Source organism: Uloborus diversus, chromosome 6 (genome assembly GCF_026930045.1).
Source record: "Uloborus diversus isolate 005 chromosome 6, Udiv.v.3.1, whole genome shotgun sequence".
Classification (NCBI taxonomy): Eukaryota; Metazoa; Arthropoda; class Arachnida; order Araneae; family Uloboridae; genus Uloborus; species Uloborus diversus.
This window is the reverse complement of record NC_072736.1, coordinates 139,435,602-139,455,022: the sequence shown is the minus strand read 5'-3', so window position 1 is coordinate 139,455,022 and position 19,421 is coordinate 139,435,602. Positions and strand designations below refer to the sequence as shown.

The following is a 19,421-nucleotide window of genomic DNA, read 5'->3' as shown; positions in this document are numbered from 1 at the left end:
ATTTTAATGAAATTGTTTAAGAGTAAATACAATTTTTTTTTTCTTTTTTTTTGTGCTACGTGCTCACTAAATAGTTTTGCGGTAAGAATATTTAAGGAGAAAGTTTTTTTTTTTTTTCAATTTTCGACAACACGTAAAAAATAAATGAACAGAGCATTAGCTCTCTCTCTCTCTCTCAAAAAAAAAAAAAAAATCGGCACAAAATTTACTCTGAATTTTGTTTTATTTAGTTTTTTATTTGGGTAATCCCAACATCACGTGTGGGGCAATTTGGACGATTTTTCATTTTTATGTACATACAAATTAATATGGGCTAAAAGTTTAAAATTTGTTGACTGAGTGAAAGTACTTTATTTTTGGGATTTGATACGACCCCCCCCCCTCTTTTTTTAAGAAGTTTAATTCAGGTTAAGGACACATTGAAACTATAAATTTTTAAGTACATACAAATTAATATGGGCTAAAAGTTTAAAATTTGTTGACTGAGTGAAAGTACTTTATTTTTGGGATTTGATACGAACCCCCCCCCCCTCTTTTTTTAAGAAGTTTAATTCAGGTTAAGGACACATTGAAACTATAAATTCTAGCAATATATCCTCCGAATCTATTGTTATAAATGTTTTGTATACATACTTGTCTTTCCAACAAACTATTTTTTGCGTTAATTTCAAAAAAGAAACAAATAATGGTCCATTCTACAGTAAATCCAACATTTTATTCAACACGTGACAGCTTTATAGTTTGTTTCAAAAGTTCAACAAAAGAATGTGGCAAACAAAAAATATTTTGCTTTAGAAATCACGCATGCGCGCGTTATTTCTTGGGTGAGGAGGGGGGGGGGATTTGAATATAGAAAAAAATTGATTTGAAATGGAATATAGAGCTGACTCGTGTAGTATGAAATGCCTGCTTTTATATGGTATGGCTCATTTACTTACAGTAGAACCTCGTTTATCCAGTTCCTCTTTATTCGAATCTTTGGTTTATCCGAATGAAATTTGCAGAAATGAAAAAAGTTTACGCTCTTAAATGAGGAGTAATTTATCAAAAGGAAACATATCCGCCTTTTAGAAAAAATCATTTTACGACATTTTCTAATTCTTTTAGATGACCTTTATCAAATCATTTACTCTCAAGAACTCCAAACGGAGAAATTCCTATTTTATTTAAGGGTGAAGTATGGCTTTTTGATCAAAAGGTAACAAATCCGTCCTCTGCACGTTTTATTTTGAACAAAAGGGGACGCATCCTGAATGAATCTGTAGTACGTAAACTTTTAGATTCAAAAGAACACATGTGTGTGTCCAAAATCCTCACATTTTAATCCACTACTTTTAGGTCCAAGTACTTCGATAAGAGAATATGAGAAGGTGAAATATTAGGGTTTTGGTGAAATTGGAAATCTTAACATTCAGGTTTTCGTTCAAAAGGGCACACATCCAAAATTAAGATGGCGATATCTCCTTTTTTTTTACACACAAACATTTCTTACTCCGGGCCATGGTTTGCTGCGATTTTGTGCTCAATTCTGTACCCAGAGAAGTTGATAAAACTATTTTGCTCTTACCCAAATTCGTTTTTCTCACCTCCTGAATATTTTTCGGAAAATGGATATGTTCCCTTTTGATGAATTAGTCCTCAAATAATAATTATATGTAACGATAGCAAAAACGGAACTATTAAGGCGCCAAATATTCTCTCTTTATTTTAATTTTATATTACAACTCCTGCATAGGTGGTGCAATAAATTTAGTCATATAATAAACAACATGGCGTATTTGGAGGGTCAGTCCAACACCATTGAAGCTGACTAGGTAAAGTGTTTGGTAGAAACGATCCCAAGTACTTTTGTTACAAAGCATCGTTTTTTGCTGTTATAAAGATAAATCTGCTTATTTACGAATGCGTTTTGCTTAGTACCCGGATTTTCTTTGGTCCCAGTTAGCCCGGGTAAACAAGGTTGCACTGGAATTGAAAAAATATAAATGAAATGTTTTTATAATCAGTGTTTTAGAATTCTAACGGAAATTAATATGTTTTTTCTTTTTTCACTCTCCAAATGAATAAATTGCTAATTCAAGAGGGTTGAAAACAGCAAATTATAGTGCAGACGCAGCAATCATCGTCAAGCGGAAATATTTAAGACTAGTTGTACCCGCACGGCTTTGCCCGTAGTAGAAAATTAAAAGGTCATTTGGTTCGCCTGGATATTTACAAATAATGGGATGAATTTCTCGCCAATTCGCTGCTTGCCTACGTTACGGTTCCACGTTATGATAATTCCGTAATTTATTCGTTTACGTTGTGATAATTTTGCATTGGAAAATGTTCTTAAAATTGGAATAGAAAAAGAACCACATCGAATTTTCAAAAAATCGCTTCGAGGTGCACACCCCCATGCTACATACTAACTTTGTGCCATATTTCATGAAAATCGGCCGAACGGTCTAGACGCTATGCGCGTCGGAGAGATCCAGACATCCAGACAGACAGAGAGACTTTCAGCTTTATTATTAGTAAAGATAAAGAAAAGATAAAGGTTTTCCGCGTATAACAAAAAAAACTAATTTTCTGATGCTCACGCAATGTCTGCTACCACATAAAAGTTATTGAATAACAACATGTTTTATTCAATGTATTTTAAAAGTTTCTTTTTTTTTTTAATGAAAAAAAAGTTGCATGCGAGTTCGCGGGTTTAAAACCATTATCAACAGAACAAACAAATTCTGAACTTTTTGGAATTGTTTTTGGTGAAACTTGAGATAATTTTTTGAGGCAAGTAAAACTATCTTCCGAAACTGAAATTCGTATAACTCTAAAAGTTTTTTCATGATGTCATGCAACTGAAAAAAAAAAAAAAAAACCATACAACCCCTGGCAATCATTTGAATTTTGATGTCTTGAATTCAAATTATGTTTCTTGCAATTCCGAATTGCGATATGACCCTACTCGTACGGTTTCTTGTTTTTATAAATGGAATGGAAATGTAGGCGAAATTCGCACCCTTCATGTTGGAAACAGTGATTTTCTATAGGTGAAACGAGGCATATCCATAAAAAAGAAATGCTAATTAGGATGCGGCAATAAAGATATGATTAAAATGGCTAATTTGCACTCGTATACTCATCACAAAGATTAAATTTAAAGCGTATACCTTTATGGAACTTTTATTTTTTATCAATCTGGAATGATAGGGATTAGTGAAATGGAAATTTTGTATTTAGATGAAGCTTTGCGATTGTTCATATATTTTTGTCTTTTAACTGAAAAAAAGTGCTTTTACACACACACACAAAAGTGTTTAAATGGAAAATTTATTTAAGTTAAGCACTGTAAAAAAAAAAAAAGGAAGGAAGAAAGCAAGCAAATCGCAGACGATTTCTAACTGTGATGATTTAGTTAGCGTGTCCCTACTTTTCGCTATTAAATTTCTTTTTCCCCTGCTTTTTATTTTTTTTCCCCAGTTTCAACAATACCTTTTGATATATTTAAGGGAGGGGGAGAGAACTATAGTGCGGACTATGTTCCAACGTTTAAAAAGAGTTACAATCATGAAATGAAATGATTTCTCTTCAGAAAGTGTAGTGTTAGAAAAAAAAAAAAAATATATATATATATATATATATATATATATATATATATTTTTTTTTTTTTATATATATATATATATATATATGTGTGTGTGTGTGTGTGTGTGTGCTTATATAATTTTTTCCCTTTACTACTGGAGACATAAAAATTTTCTCCAATATGTTTCTTACTTTGAAGAAAATCCTGAAAATTAAATGCAAATTTTTTTACTGAAAAAAAGTTTTATTCCGTTACTTTCGACATTCTGCCAGACTATCTTTCACATTTGAAAAAGTGTTTTGCGATCAAATCAAATGTAAGTTAAATTTTCAGAAAATTTAGTAATAGGCAGTGACGGATTTACCATATCGCAAAATGTCGCAATTGCTCGCGGCCCGCATAAGCACCCATAAGAGCCCTGAAGAAGTTACAAAATCATAAATGTTTTTCATCGTTTCGTGGTGGAAAAATTGGGCCCCAAAAATGCATTGGGACAGACTTCCAAACTTGTAAATCCGCCACTGGTAAATTTTCATCTTTATTTATTTTGTTTTTTCGTTTACCAGTGAAGATCAAATATTTTTTCTATAACTTTCTTCTAAGTTTAACTCAGAAAAGTCACAGTTCAGCAATTTAAGAATAATTGTCATTTTTTTTAAACAAAATTCTGAAAAACTTTTATTTTACAACTGTTGACATCTTCCTGGACTATCTTCCGCGTTTAAAATGTGCTCTAGTGTTGAAATCAAATTTAAGTTAAATTTTCAGAAAAAGTAGCACTATTAGAGAAAATATTCTCTCTCTTTTTTTTTTTTCTTCATTTTTTACTGAAGACCAAATAATTTATCAAAACTGTTTCCAAATTTGTAGTAGAAAACTGCTATGGGCGGGTTAAGAGCAGTAACTACAAATTCTTCATTTATTATTATTCAATTTTTTATTTATTTATTTATTTGTTTTGCGTTTTTGTTATCTATTGTAAGTTAGGTTGTTTTTTTTTTTTTTTGGTTTCTGCTAGAAAAAAAGAGTGAAAAAAAAATCCTAATTCCAACTTTTCCCTATTGTTAGTATTGAATTTAAAACGCGATCATTCAAATATCTCGAAAACTCATTTCTGCAGATACTGCTGTTTACCTGCCCACGGCAGAAAAGCCATTATTTACCAATTTAAGAATAACTTTAACTTTTTCTACAAAATCCTAAAAATAAAATGCAATTTTTCTTACTTCAGAAAAAGTTTTACTCATTCGAAATCAGCCAGAAAATGTAGAAAAAGAGAAAAGATAATTATATATATTTTGTTTCTATTTTTATTGAATATCAAATAATTTGATAAAACTTTTTCCAAGTTTGGTGTGGGAAAGCTATAATTTACCAATATAAAAATAATTTTAACTCCTTTTTAGCAAAATCCTGAAATTTAAATTCAATTTTTCTTACTTCAGAAAAAGTTTTACTCCGTTCAAAATCCGTCAGAAAATGTAAAGGTCTTCTTTATTTATTTTGTTTTTATTTTTATTGAACATTGAATAATTTGTCAAAACTGTTTCCAAGTTTAGCGCAAAAAAGCCATAATTTACTAAGAAAATAATTTTTACTTCTTAAAAAAAATCCTGAAAGTTAATGCATTTTTTTTTTTTTTTACTTCAGAAAGAGTTTTATTCCGTCACTTTTGATATCTTGCCGGACTATCAAAAACCATAATTTACCAATATAAAAATAATTTTAACCTACTTAGCAAAGTATTGACAATAAAAGGCAATTTTTGCTACTTCAGAAAGAGTTCTATTCCGTTACTTTTGACATTTTGCAGAACTTTCAAAAGCCATAATTTACCAATACAAAAATATTTTTAACTTCTTTTACAAAATCCTAAAAGTTAAATGCAATTTTTCTTTCTTCAAAAAGAGTTTTATTCTGTCACTTTTGACATCTTGCCGGACTATCGAAACCCACAATTCACCAATATAAAAATAATTTTAACTTCTTTAACAAATTAAATGCAATTTTTCTTACTTCAGAAAGAGTTTTATTCCGTTACTTTTGACATCTTGCCGGACTATCTTCCACGTGCTCTGAACGAGGTCACGCTGCCTGGGAGTAATTCCTGTTGCCGAATCCGGCTTATCATAATCAGCCGGAGTCCAGAACCAATGCGCTTTGCTTACGACAAAACCCATTTATCGGCGGAACCCGAAGAATTGATTGCGCCTTTACTTGATGAAATAACCCGACAAGTTGCCTGCCCGCTTGATTTTGAAGTCGTGTAAAGTGAAAGAGCGGGGTTACCACATGTGGCGTCGGAGCCCACTCGAGAGGGAGGACAAGAGCTTTGATTTGGCCTTGAGCCGGAGTTCTCTTTCATTGCTCAATTGATAAAGTGCCGACAGAAACGATGTTATTGTTTTTCAATTTATTGCCGGGGGGGGGGGGGGACTTTAAATTACTGTGATGTATTCAAATACTTCCGCATGTTTCGCATTTTTTTTTCTCCCGAAGATTTTCTTTCAGCATTCTGAGTTGCGAAAAAGCTCATTGTTTTTAGGGTGCAAAATGTTTTAGTCAAGGGCGCCCATATGGGAGGGGGAGACAAGTGGGAGCTCAAGCCCCCCTCCCCCCTTTGAATTTGAACTTCCTTGCTTTTAGTGCTTTTTTCTTTGCAAAAATGTAAAAAAATATTCTTCTCCGGCAATTAATGAATACGTTATTAAAAATGTTAAATTTTAATAACTCTGTACTGAAATCGGTTTCTATGGGGAAATTATCCAGCTAAACCATGGGGAAAATATTTGAGCCCCTTCCCTTAAAGTTTTGCAATGTGTGCCCTTGGTTTTAGTTCACGAAAGTTTGATTTTTGAAACCGGATGAACGAAAATCCGGGCAATATGGGTAAGAAGGAAAAAACATTCTTGAATAACACGCAAGCTTCCGAAACTGAATAACACGATAGTTTATGACATTATAGACTAAAAATAAACAAATACATGTACAATGTACAGTCAACTTTGTTCATCCGGACGAACGGGGACCAAAGGTAATCTAGATAAGCGAAAATCCGGGTAATATGGGTTTCAAGCAAAACAAATTCTTAAACAAGCAGACTTTGATTTTATTTGCGCACTAGTGGTACCTGCACGGCTTTGCCCGTAATAGAAAAATTAAAAGGTCTTTTGGTTCGCCTGTATATTTACAAATAATGTATGGTGAATTTTCTCGCCAATTGGCTTGTACCCATGTTACGGTTCCACGTTATGATAATTTCGTATCTCGCCAATTGGCTTGTGCCCATATTACGGTTCCACGTTATGATAATTTCGTATCTCGCCAATTGGCTTGTGCCCATGTTACGGTTCCACGTTATGATAATTTCGTATCTCGCCAATTGGCTTGTTCCCATGTTACGGTTCCACGTTATGATAATTTCGTATCTCGTCAATTGGCTTGTGCCCATGCTACGGTTCCACGTTATGATAATTTCGTAATTTACTCGTCCATCTTATGACATTTTTGTTCTTAAAATTTGAATAGAAAAAGAACCACATCGAATTTTCGAAAAATCGCTTCGAGGTGCACACCCCCATGCTACAAACTCTACTTGTGCCAAATTTCATGAAAATCGGCCGAACGGTCTAGGCGCTATGCGCGTCACAGAGATCCAGCCATCCAGACATCCTCCGGACAGAGAGACTTTCAGCTTTATTATTTGTAAAGAAAAAACAATGTTTTGTAACAAAATTACATAGCATTGTTTCTAGCACACACTTTATTATTTATAGTTCAGCTGCAGGTGTGTCGGACTGACACTCCAAGTACGCCATTGTTGTTTGTTAGATTAGCACTATACTTGATTGTATGTGCTACACAGAAGTTGTACGTTTAATCAAAACGAAATCAAAATATTTGGCGTATTTATAGTTCCGTTCTTGCTATTACAATTTAAACTTATTATTTTAGTAAATATAACATTTTTTTTTAACTCTACAAAATTGATCCGAATAAACCGTAGATCCGGATAAACGGGGGATGGATAAAGGAGATTCAACTGTTTCAGCATTGGGCTATAAAAGCTGTGAGGAAGCCGCTGGATATGGTTCATTATGATTTAATTCCAAGTTCATATTTTCTTATCGCTTGCGACACACACACACAGACAACCAGTAGGAATGCTTTCATATTCTCTAGCTAAATCAAAGAAAGAGAGTTCAGATGGTAAGACGTTAAATGGAATTCGGACAACCAGATTCATTCAGTGCTAGTGGTACCCGCACGGCTTTGCCCGTAGTTGAAAACTAAAAGGTCATTCGGTTCGCCTGTATATTTACAAATAATGGATGACGAATTTCTCGCCAATCGGCTATGTTCATTCGCTCTCCCATTCCACGTCATGATAATTCCGTAATTTTCTCGTCCATCTTGTGATAATTTTGCTCCGGAAAATGTTCTTAAAATTGAAATAGAAAAAGAATAAAATCGAATTTTCGAAAAATCGCTTCGAGGTACAAACATGCTACAAACTAACTTTGTGCCAAATTTCATGAAAATCGGCCGAACGGTCTAACCGCTATGCGCGCCACAGACATCCTACAGACATCCAGAGTCCAGACAGAGAGACGTTCCGCTTTATTATTAGTAAAGATTTTGGTTCATAACATACTATTCCCCTTTATGTTTGAACACTGAACCAGGGCCGTCCGAAGAGCTGACGGCACCCGGGGCGAAAGTTTCCTGGTGCCCCCCCCCCCCATACACACAGAAAAATCAAGTTAGTTATAACATCAATGCATAATACATACATACTTTTTTTTTTCATATATTAATGAACAGAATAATCGGAGTGCTATGCATAATACAAACTAAAATACAATCAATGAATCTGTTTCGAATATTTGAAATATTAATTCCCCAAAAACTTCTCGGAAAATGGAAATGTTGAAAATCCAAATATTTATCCAGTAAAATGTTATCCCACAAGATAAAAAACAAACAATTTAAACTGAGTTGGTTATTCATATTGATCAAACTAAGAACACGAATAAATAACTTGCTGATTATGAATAGAAAATGTATCGAAGTAAAAAACATCAAAATTAAATTTCGATCTGGACTCATCCAATGATTCTTTTCAAGAGTTTTTTGGTTTTACATGTACCAACTTAATACCAGCTTTCATACATGTTATAAACAAAGGTGTTACTTTTTTGCATCAAATATTTGTAAGTTTTAATGAGAAGCTCACAAATACTCAACAACATCGAAAATCTCTCAGAATAGCGTTTTTGGAGGTCTAATTTCGGAAAACCACTGGCCCTAATATTACAAAATATGGCCTTACAAATTGCATTTTAAAACTTGAGTTTCAGAAAATATTCGTGCGAGGGTCCCCATGCAGCCTTGCTTTTTGCTTTAATATCACAAGCAATGGGTTTTTTTAACGACACTTACAAAAAAATTAATTTGAATACTAGTTCCTGAATGTAAAACATTCCTTAAATTTTTTGAACCATAATTTTGAACAATTTTCCTGGTAAATGCTCCAGATCCTCCTATCCATAAAATCTTCAAAGTTTGTCTAAAGTTTGCATTTTTGAAACTTCAATTTCGAAAACTTCCCGGGAGAAAAGGAATTGATTTCAATCAATTAAAAAAGAAAAAAAAAATCGATCGGAAACAGTTTCTGAGCTCCCTCCTTTACCGTAACCTCAATAAACATGGCCTATAATCGTGTTTTTAAGGCTAAAATTGCGTTTTTAAAAGTAAAAGTTTCAAAAATTTGCCCTTAATTTTATACAATCGGGGTATTTTATACGATGAGGGACGCCACAAGGCGCCCTTAGTGAAAATGTTGTCGTGTTCCGTCGAAACGAAGGGCGATTGCCCCCCTCGCCCCCCCCCCCCCTTGGGACGGCCTTGCACTGAACTAGATTAGTGACTAAAACCTCAATCATTAAAACACTTTTTCACCACAGAAACCTTGTTTTGAAAACTGAGAAATACATCCTCATGGAACTGCACATGGTAGCGTACATGTATCACTGCTGTAAATCTGCAAATATTTACAAAGAAACTTCTGAACAGAATGAATTCAGTTGCCCAGTTCACTCTACTTGCATTTCAATTCCAGCTCTTTCGGTCCAATTTACAAGACGTTTAGTTGAACGTGAAACTTCACTTGTGATAGATTTTTCTGCACTATAACTCACACTTTGGGTAGAGCTATCTTAAAAAAAAAAAGAAAAAAAAAACACTGTAAGAATAGTGATAAATGCGAAACATGCTCTTGTTACAGATAAATCTTTAAATCCAAGCTCTCTAAGATAGCAACTGCAAAACATTTCAACGAAAGAAATCTTCGCAACGAATACACGGAATTGGCACTCATCAAGATGAATAAAACAATTACACCTGAAATGAATAACTTAATAAAAAAACTTCTCACACACATTCACGCATGAAAATGACGGAGAATGCTTTAAGCAAGGTCAAGCAAGTATTTATTTTTAGTGGAGAATATTGAAACAGGAAGGATTTTAAACTTCTGTTCACGTTTGTTTTAGACAGAAGTAAGTAATCATGTACTACCTGGAGACAAATCTGTTTTTAACGACTCTTCGTTTTCTTCTTTTATTTAAGCTTTAAATTGAAGGCTGCGGTGCAAGAAGGGGACAGCTCTACTTATAGCTGGTTTTGTGTTTAACATTAAAATATGCGAAAAAAAATATTTCTGTACAAGAACGAGACATTATGTTTTGTTTTATTTTTTACGTATACGAGAACGGGAGGCACATGTGTATATGATATGTTTTATTAAGATAACTTCAAGTAAAAAAAAAAATCTTGAAAAATTCTCAAGTAATGGCAGTACCAATCCTACCTCTTGGTCAAACTTTCAGACCAATGAGTCATTTTATGTTTTTGTTGTGGCAATTTCTTTGTTTTAGCAGGTGTTGCACGCAATTTTATCACTGTCTATTTTTCGTGGAAACATACTTTAAACTAACTATTAAGCTGAACTTAATTATTGCAAACCATTATGTGAACATTCAAGCAAATTTATGATAATGTTTATTTTTTTAATTAAATTAATAAATATCCTTTTTTGCAAGTTAGTTCTAAAATAGTGTGGAATCACCGCATCTAGGTTCACATGTGAATAGTTCCCATATCATCTCCGTAATATTAATATTAGTGTAGCATATTTTAGCGTTAAAAATGTGCAGTAAATATTTCTAATTATTATTTTTCTGCAATCATATTGTAAATTTATTGTTACTTATTACAATTACTATTATTAAATATTAATTTATTTATTTTTATTATTTTTTATTTTTAATTATTTTGTTATTAAATAGTTAGTCTGAAATTTAGAGTTTATTTTTTCAGGAAATAAAAAAAACACAAAATATTTTCATTTAGTTAGAAACTACAGTATAAAATCATTTTAAAATGGATTATTATACTCTATACGGGTCATTCTCACAGAAAAGGTACAAATAGACCAAAAAAATTCTTTTAACAAAACTAAGTAAAAAAATAATTAAAATTACATAAATGTTTTTGTTTGTTCATAAATTATGTCCCTATACTAGTGGTTAAGTTTTCTATTTTATTTTTAAAAAGATTTCAAATATTTTAAATCCCACCTCGTCCACGGAGGGGATACAATAGTCAATGCACTGATTGTTCCATACGAAATAGGACTTTCTTTAATATCTTTATGACAATATACAACACAAGTATGTATAGTTAGTTACCTGTGGCTTTGAACCACCAAAGTGGGCTGATTGAATTTCTCTGTGTAACTTACATATGTAATTTTCAGAAAAATCAATATGCATTAGGATTTCATTCCTCTTCAAATTTGTTTTTATATCTGAAATCATTTGATATTGGTGTACAATGTTAGATGTATGATTAAAAAATTTGATGATATCAGAAAAAAATAATTTCACTAATTCTTTTTTTGTACGCTCAATATCCACTTTCATGGTTCTATGGCAAATTTTTGCTTCACCTTTAATCTTCATAGTAACTTTTTTGTTAACACATTTTGGAAGTAGCACAGGTTCATCTTGAAAGTCATTTATTTTAATTTCTTTTAATTTGCAGGCATCACATTTACGGTTTAGGCAAAGCTCTCTCTGAGGATCTCACAACATGTTGCTTTAAGAACTTGAGATATATTTTTTTCATTTATAATAACAAGACTATGCAGTTTTACTATTAAAAGCTTTATGGTTTCGTGAACTTTGCATAAACATGTCTCCCGATCGGAAACTTTCGGAAATAAGATCCAAAAATGTCGTAGACGACAAAAAGTTTGATAACTAAGAGTTTGATGTTGTCGGCATTCCTTTATAAACATTTTATGCAAATTATACATAGTATCATTTAAATAACGCTTTTTTTTTTCTTTTCTTCTTGTAATTGTTTCTTTTTTCCCTGGGCACAAGCGACTTGCTTTGTCAGATTCTAGAAATTTCAGATCATTTAGCTGTGTTTCTTCTGTGAAATCTCTTTTTGACACAGTTTTGTAAGTTTTATTAAAATAATTGCTAAGCATTTTGATTGAGGTTATTTTTTTTACCTTATTGAGTAGTCGATACTTTTTCATAATTTTACCAGACAAAACTTGTAGCATTGTCTTTTTCACTTTGTGAGATTTTTGGCTTTTAAAGTTAGTTTGTATTTGTCTGCCAATAGCTTCAACAAACAATAATTTTCTAAACACATTGGATTTGCTTTTTCTATCTTTACTATTCAATTCTCTTCGAACTTTTTCTCGTGGTGATTCATTTTTCTTTTCCTCACTTTTCTGAGATCTGCTGAATCTTTTTTTATATTTTTCAAGTCTAGTATTTAATTTTTTGTTTTTCTCTTCTAATTCCTCTATCTTTTTCTTTAGTTTATAACGGTTTTTTTTTATTGTTTTATTTCTCTCAAAATTCCAGAATTCTTGTTTTCCTTGGCACTATTACTATTATCCAATTGAGAAGAGGTGCTTGGAAGTGTATCTATAATTAATTCTTCAGTGCCTCCCAACTCTTTGTTTACGATATTTCTTTGCTTTTTCTTTCCAAAGTTTTCTTATTTTTCTTTTTTCACGTTCATTCATTCCTTGAACACATTTAATTTTTCCACTAGCCTTTCTTTGGTAGTAACGTTCTCTCTCTTTTTTCTTACTTTCTTCAAACATAAGAGGATTTTTTTTTTTTAATTTCTGTCTAGCACGTTTCAAGTTTCTTTTGTTCCCTCCTCCTCTTTTGGATATGAACGTCTGACTTCTTTTTACTTTTTGGTTTTGCCATTTTTTTCTACTATTAAAAGAATATATATATATATATATATATATATATATATATATATATATATATATATATATATATATATATATATATATATATATATATATATATATATATATATATATATATATATATATATATATATATATATATATATATATATTTATTTATTTATTTATTTATTTATTTATTTATTTATTTATTTATTTATATAGTATAAATAAAACATTACAGAAATCATTTAACAGAAAAACTGACAAAATGAACTTTTTTAAGAGTCGAATTTAATTTCTTTTCTATAAAAAATACTAAACAAAATTGCCCTATATTTTGTTTAGCAAACTGAAATTTATTATGATTTTTTCTAAGGCTTTGTCTCTTCCGTGGACATGCCACGTCCACGGAGGAGAAGTCCACTGAGGAGACAAAAGTAAGCTTTAGAATTTTTCAGAGTTTTGATTTTAAAGTTAAAAAAATGGAATGCTTCTTTTTATCTAATATACTACTTTTTCTATCTAAAAATGATGTTTCAAATACAAAACAGTTTTATTTTACCTTTTGTATAACGACCACGGAGAATACACTAAGAACTTTGCCAAACCAGATTTAGACACAACAATCCAACACGTGTACAAGAGAACTAAAGTTGATCACTAGAAAACAAAATGGCTAAGTATCTTACCTTATATGGACTTGACTTTAGCTGCCCTCTATTATGTATTTATTAAGTTATTTTAAGTGTCCACGGAGGGAGACTTCAATCTTAGGGACAAAGTTTATGAGTCATTTTCTTTATAAATACAATTTATTTTTTTTAAAAATTTTATTTTAAAAACATATTAGAACTCTTAGCTAGTTAATCAAAGATATTTAAAACCAATTTAAACAGTTTGAGAACAATTACAAATTGCTTTGTCTCACAGACTTAGGGACGTCCACGGAGGGGATTTTAAAGCAACATTTATTAAAAAATAAAACTGAAATATTAAATTTATTTAATTGTCATGCATAAAATTAATTAGTTCAAAACTTAACTAAAACACATGAAAAAAATATTAAGGAATATACTGAAGTTTTTATTATTTATTACTAAGTGACTGTAAAAGTCACCTTTTTGTGAGAATGACCCATACGAAGCTTAAAAGCATTAAAAATTCAAATAATATTTATATGATAAATAATTCTTTGGACTATATATTTTTTTGTTTTTGTCTTCGTGTCTATCCAGTGATCAGAACAGGCTGCGAGACTTGAAAATTTGACAGTAAGCAGTTATATATTTGTGAAAAAATATTTTCTTAATGACACAATTACTGTACTTAAGCATAGCATAGATTACGTAATGTTTCATATTGAAGGGTTTTTCTTCAAAACACGATGGTTGTCCTGCAGTTTTTTACCGTGTTCATATATGCCCCCTATAAGGCCATTCAAATAATGTAGTGACAATAAAATCAGGACCGAATATTTATATATATTCATTTATTTTTCGTATAATTATTATACATTCGTTGTAAGGGGATTTCACTGTACTTCATTTCAAATGGTTTTTATATTTCCCTCCATTGATTTTGGATATTTATTCAATACTTGAGTGGGTTTTTAGCCTACTTTCCCATAAAAGTCAAAGAAAGAAAAAGCATGAGAGTCTGCTTAATGCATCCCAAAAATATCGCTAAAAACAAAGAAAAAAAAAATGAATTTGAATTTTGACATCTTGAATTCAAATTTGTCTTTCACAATCACGTGGTTTTTTTGTGTGTGTGCAGGCATGTGTGTGTGTGTGGGTATTTGTGTATGTAGGCGTGTGTGTTTGTGTCTGTGTGCAGGCATGCGTGCGTATATATGTGTATGTGCGTGTGTGGGTATGTGTGTATATGTGTGAGAGAGTGTGTGTGGGTATGTGTGTGTGTTTGTGTCTGTGTGCAGGCGTGAGTGTGTGAGTGTGTGTGTGTATATTTGTATGTGTGTGTGTAGGCATGCGTGTGTGTATGTATGCGTGTAGGATATGGACGCCACCTGGAGACGGTTTTCTCTGGAGGAGCAACATCGTGAGGCAGCCGGTCGACGGTGGTGCTGCAGAGGGAGGCGGGGGAAAAATAAAATCATAGCACGGCAGAAACAGTCAAGTGAGAACAATAAACAATCGTGATTGTTCAAAAAAATTAAAAAACAATTAAAATAATCAAATAAATAAAAAATAAATAAATTGGAAAGTCAAGTTTTCACATGGGGAAAAAGTATGTCTGTTGGTCTGTCGGGCTGTCTATCTGCCCTTCCCATAATAATCTATGATAGGGGAGGGTGGCCCAAAGCGGGTAGGTTTACGAAGAACGCTCGAAAACAGCTTTTGGATTTTTATCGCAAATATTTCAGTTTTATTTCCTAGCAGGGTTCTCGAACTTCAAAATAAAAAGTGATTTTTGTATTATTTCATACCCAATATTTATTTATTATCAAACATTACAAACACTTGAAAAACCCGCTCTGCCCTACCAGGCGGCCCAAACAGGGCCCGATCAAGACAAACTGGTGCCCAGGTCCTGAGTAAAAATTGGTGCCCCACCCCATGAGATAATCAGCACAATTTCAAAGTCAATATTTTATACTAGAAACCTAATACACTACAAACCTACACATAACTACAGAAACCTGGGATTTGAATACCAAACACTTGATACTCACCATACTAATAATAGTTAAAATTGCCTTACCTTAAGGTGAAAATGAATTAAAAAACAATTTAAAACTGCAAAAATAGCAAAAAAAAAAAAAAAACTAATTCTGACATTAAGCTTTAAAAAGGCTTCTTTCTGGCTTTAACAGGGGCAAATGTGTCGATCACATCATCGAAATCTAATTTTGATGTCACAGAATTTTCAATGGTCAATAAGAAAAACGCCTGTAAATTATCCTGAGAAACGCAGCTTCTTAAACGATTTTTGATTCTTTTCAAAGCTGAAAAGGAACGTTCACTTTAACAGAAAAAAAAGGAAGGAAGGAAATTAATTTAGGCTATTTTAGTGCCCCTAAATTTGTGGTGCCCAGGTCCGCGGACCCGCCGGACCGTGCGTTAATCAGGCCCTGGGCCCAAAGCGGGTAAGCTTAACTAATTGTGATTTGGTACATTTGCCAATCAAATATAAAGTTATAAATGATTAAAATAATTGACTAGCTACCTGCCATTATTAAAATATCTATAAAAAGTTGTACTTGTCGAGTTTAAAGTCGGCACATTTGTTTATAAAACATAAAGAAATAACTAATTAAATTAATAGACTAATTAACTGCCATTTTAAAAATAACTTTTTAAAGTTATACTTATCCTACTGAAATAGAAAATCTAAGTCAGCACACGAGTCAAGAAATCTTTATACATAAAGGGCTAATCTCTGTCCGGATGTCCGGGGTAAACTTCAAAACTACTGGAGGGATTTTAACCATTTTTTCACCATAGATAGCTACATAATCGGGGAACAACTTAGGCTATAATTTATCGCTAAAAATTAGTCTAAAAACGTCGTGATCGAAAGTAATTTCCACATCAAATAATTAAAGATTAAACCCATTGTTTCTAAAATTCGTTGCCTAACAACAGCAATATTAAAAGTAATCATAATGTAAATTTTGAAACAAGGCCTCTCTGGAGCAAGCATGACATTGCTTTCTTAAGAATTGCATCCTCATCTTTATACATAAAAGGCTAATCTCTGTCCGGATGTCCGGGGTAAACTTCAAAACTACTGGACGGATTTTAACCATTTTTTCACCATAGATAGCTACATAATCGGGGAACAACTTAGGCTATATTTTTTTGCTAAAAAACTTAGTTTAAGAACGTCGTGATCGAAAACAGTAAATGTCATGTAATTTCCACATCAAATGATTAAAGATTAAACCCATTAAGATAAATAAATACCTTTGTGCTGAATAGTAAAGTCAGAACAAACAACGTAAGTAGAAGCACAAATTTGTAAATTACCGCAGACACGTGTTTCGGCGTTACAGGGAACGCCTTTTTCAATGCAAAAAATAATGAGCTTATGGATGAAAAGACATCGGATGTCTTCGGACAAATTTGTGCTTCTACTTACGTTGTTTGTTCTGACTTTATTAAACCCATTGTTTCGAAAATTCGTTGCCTAACAACAGCAATATTAAAACTAATCATAATGTAAATTTCGAATCAAGGCTTCTCTGGAGCAAGCATGACATTGCTTCCTTAGGAACTGAATCCTCATCTTTATACATAAAGGGCTAATCTCTGTCCGGACGTTCGGGGTAAACTTCAAAACTACTGGACGGATTTTAACCATTTTTTCACCATTGAGAGCTACATTATCGGGGAACAACTTAGGCTATAATTTATTGCTAAAAAACTTAGTTTAAGAACGTCGTGATCGAAAACTGAATGTCATGTAATTTCCACTTCAAATGATTAAAGATTAAACCCATTGTTTCGAAAATTCGTTGCCTAACAACAGGAACATTAAAAGTTATCATAATGTAAATTTTGAATCAAGGCCTCTCTGGAGCAAACATGACATTGCTTTCTTAGGAATTGCATCCTCATCTTTATACATAAAAGGCTAATCTCTGTCCGGATGTCCGGGGTAAACTTCAAAACTACTGGAGGGATTTTAATCAGTTTTTCACCATAGATAGCTACATAATCGGGGAACAACTTAGGCTATAATTTATTGCTAAAAAACTTAGTTTAAGAACGTCGTGATCGAAAACAGTAAATGTCATGTAATTTCCACATCAAATGATTAAAGATTAAACACATTGTTTCGAAAATTCGTTGCCTAACAACAGGAACATTAAAAGTAATCATAATGTAAATTTTGAATCAAGGCCTCTCTGGAGCAAGCATGACATTGCATTCTTAGGAGTTGCATCCTCATCTATATACATAAAGGGCTACTTCTGTCCGGATGTCCGGGGTAAACTTCAAAACTACTGGACGGATTTTAACCATTTTTTCACCATAGATAGCTACATAATCGGGGAACAACTTAGGCTATAATTTATCGCTAAAAATTAGTCTAAAAACGTCGTGATCGAAAGCAATTTCCACATCAAATAATTAAAGATTAAACCCATTGTTTCTAAAATTCGTTGCCTAACAACAGCAATATTAAAAGTAATCATAATGTAAATTTTGAAACAAGGCCTCTCTGGAGCAAGCATGACATTGCTTTCTTAAGAATTGCATCCTCATCTTTATACATAAAAGGCTAATCTCTGTCCGGATGTCCGGGGTAAACTTCAAAACTACTGGACGGATTTTAACCATTTTTTCACCATAGATAGCTACATAATCGGGGAACAACTTAGGCTATATTTTATTGCTAAAAAACTTAGTTTAAGAACGTCGTGATCGAAAACAGTAAATGTCATGTAATTTCCACATCAAATAATTAAAGATTAAACCCATTGTTTCGAAAATTCGTTGCCTAACAACAGCAATATTAAAACTAATCATAATGTAAATTTCGAATCAAGGCTTCTCTGGAGCAAGCATGACATTGCTTCCTTAGGAACTGAATCCTCATCTTTATACATAAAGGGCTAATCTCTGTCCGGACGTTCGGGGTAAACTTCAAAACTACTGGACGGATTTTAACCATTTTTTCACCATTGAGAGCTACATTATCGGGGAACAACTTAGGCTATAATTTATTGCTAAAAAACTTAGTTTAAGAACGTCGTGATCGAAAACTGAATGTCATGTAATTTCCACTTCAAATGATTAAAGATTAAACCATAGACTAATAATAAGAGTAGACCGAGCTATGGCAACCCTTTTGCTGCTCATAAACCAAACCATGTGACTGGTGGATATCCTAGCAACAGCGGGCGTTAATCGTAGCAGACGATCAACGCCAGCGCGAAATAAAATAAATAGAATTTATGGAACACGGAAGAATGATCTTTTATGGAGTCCGATTTGTAAATTTGTTATTCTAAGTTGTAAATATTTTGTTAATATAGTGAGTTTTTCGTTTAGATAGTATTGTGCATTTTCTTTAGTCAATTTCAATAACTCTCTAAGCAATAAAAGATGCAAGCGACCAAGAAGAATCAGCAAACGGTAAGATTTTTACCTACAGTTTCAATTTAAGATACCGATTAGTACATTTTTGCGTTAACGCAAAACGTTTACGCCATTTCGTTCACGCCAACGCTGACAGCTCCAAATAAAATAAAAGTTACCGAAAACTGATCAAAAACTATTACTAATGTCAAAATAATGCATAACTAAAAGAAAAACAGTTCAATCTCTGCACCTGGAAGTTTTTTTTAATGAAAGCACATTGTCGTAAAATACATGTCGAGTGCCAAACTGTAGATAATGCTGCCATCTAGCAACCATGCTGCCAAAGTCTTCGCCAATCCCTTCCACTAGTCACATGATACATCTATGAACCAATTTTCTTCATCAGCAAGAATGAGAAAGCTCGGTCTACTCTTATTATTAGTCTATGGATTAAACCCATTGTTTCGAAAATTCGTTGCCTAACAACAGGAACATTAAAAGTTAT

General features: G+C 32.5%; 1 protein-coding gene across 1 annotated transcript in view; it reads right to left on the bottom strand.

The window, feature by feature from the left end:
* The window catches only part of LOC129224128 (globin-like), a 78,111-nt gene extending 72,261 nt beyond the window's left edge, over window positions 1–5,850 (bottom strand). The window contains exon 1 of the mRNA XM_054858542.1: window positions 5,588–5,850. Coding sequence (XP_054714517.1) covers window positions 5,588–5,751 — 164 coding nt within the window. The 5' untranslated portion in view covers window positions 5,752–5,850. The remainder of the gene's footprint in view (window positions 1–5,587) is intronic.
* Between the last annotated feature and the right edge of the window lie 13,571 nt (window positions 5,851–19,421).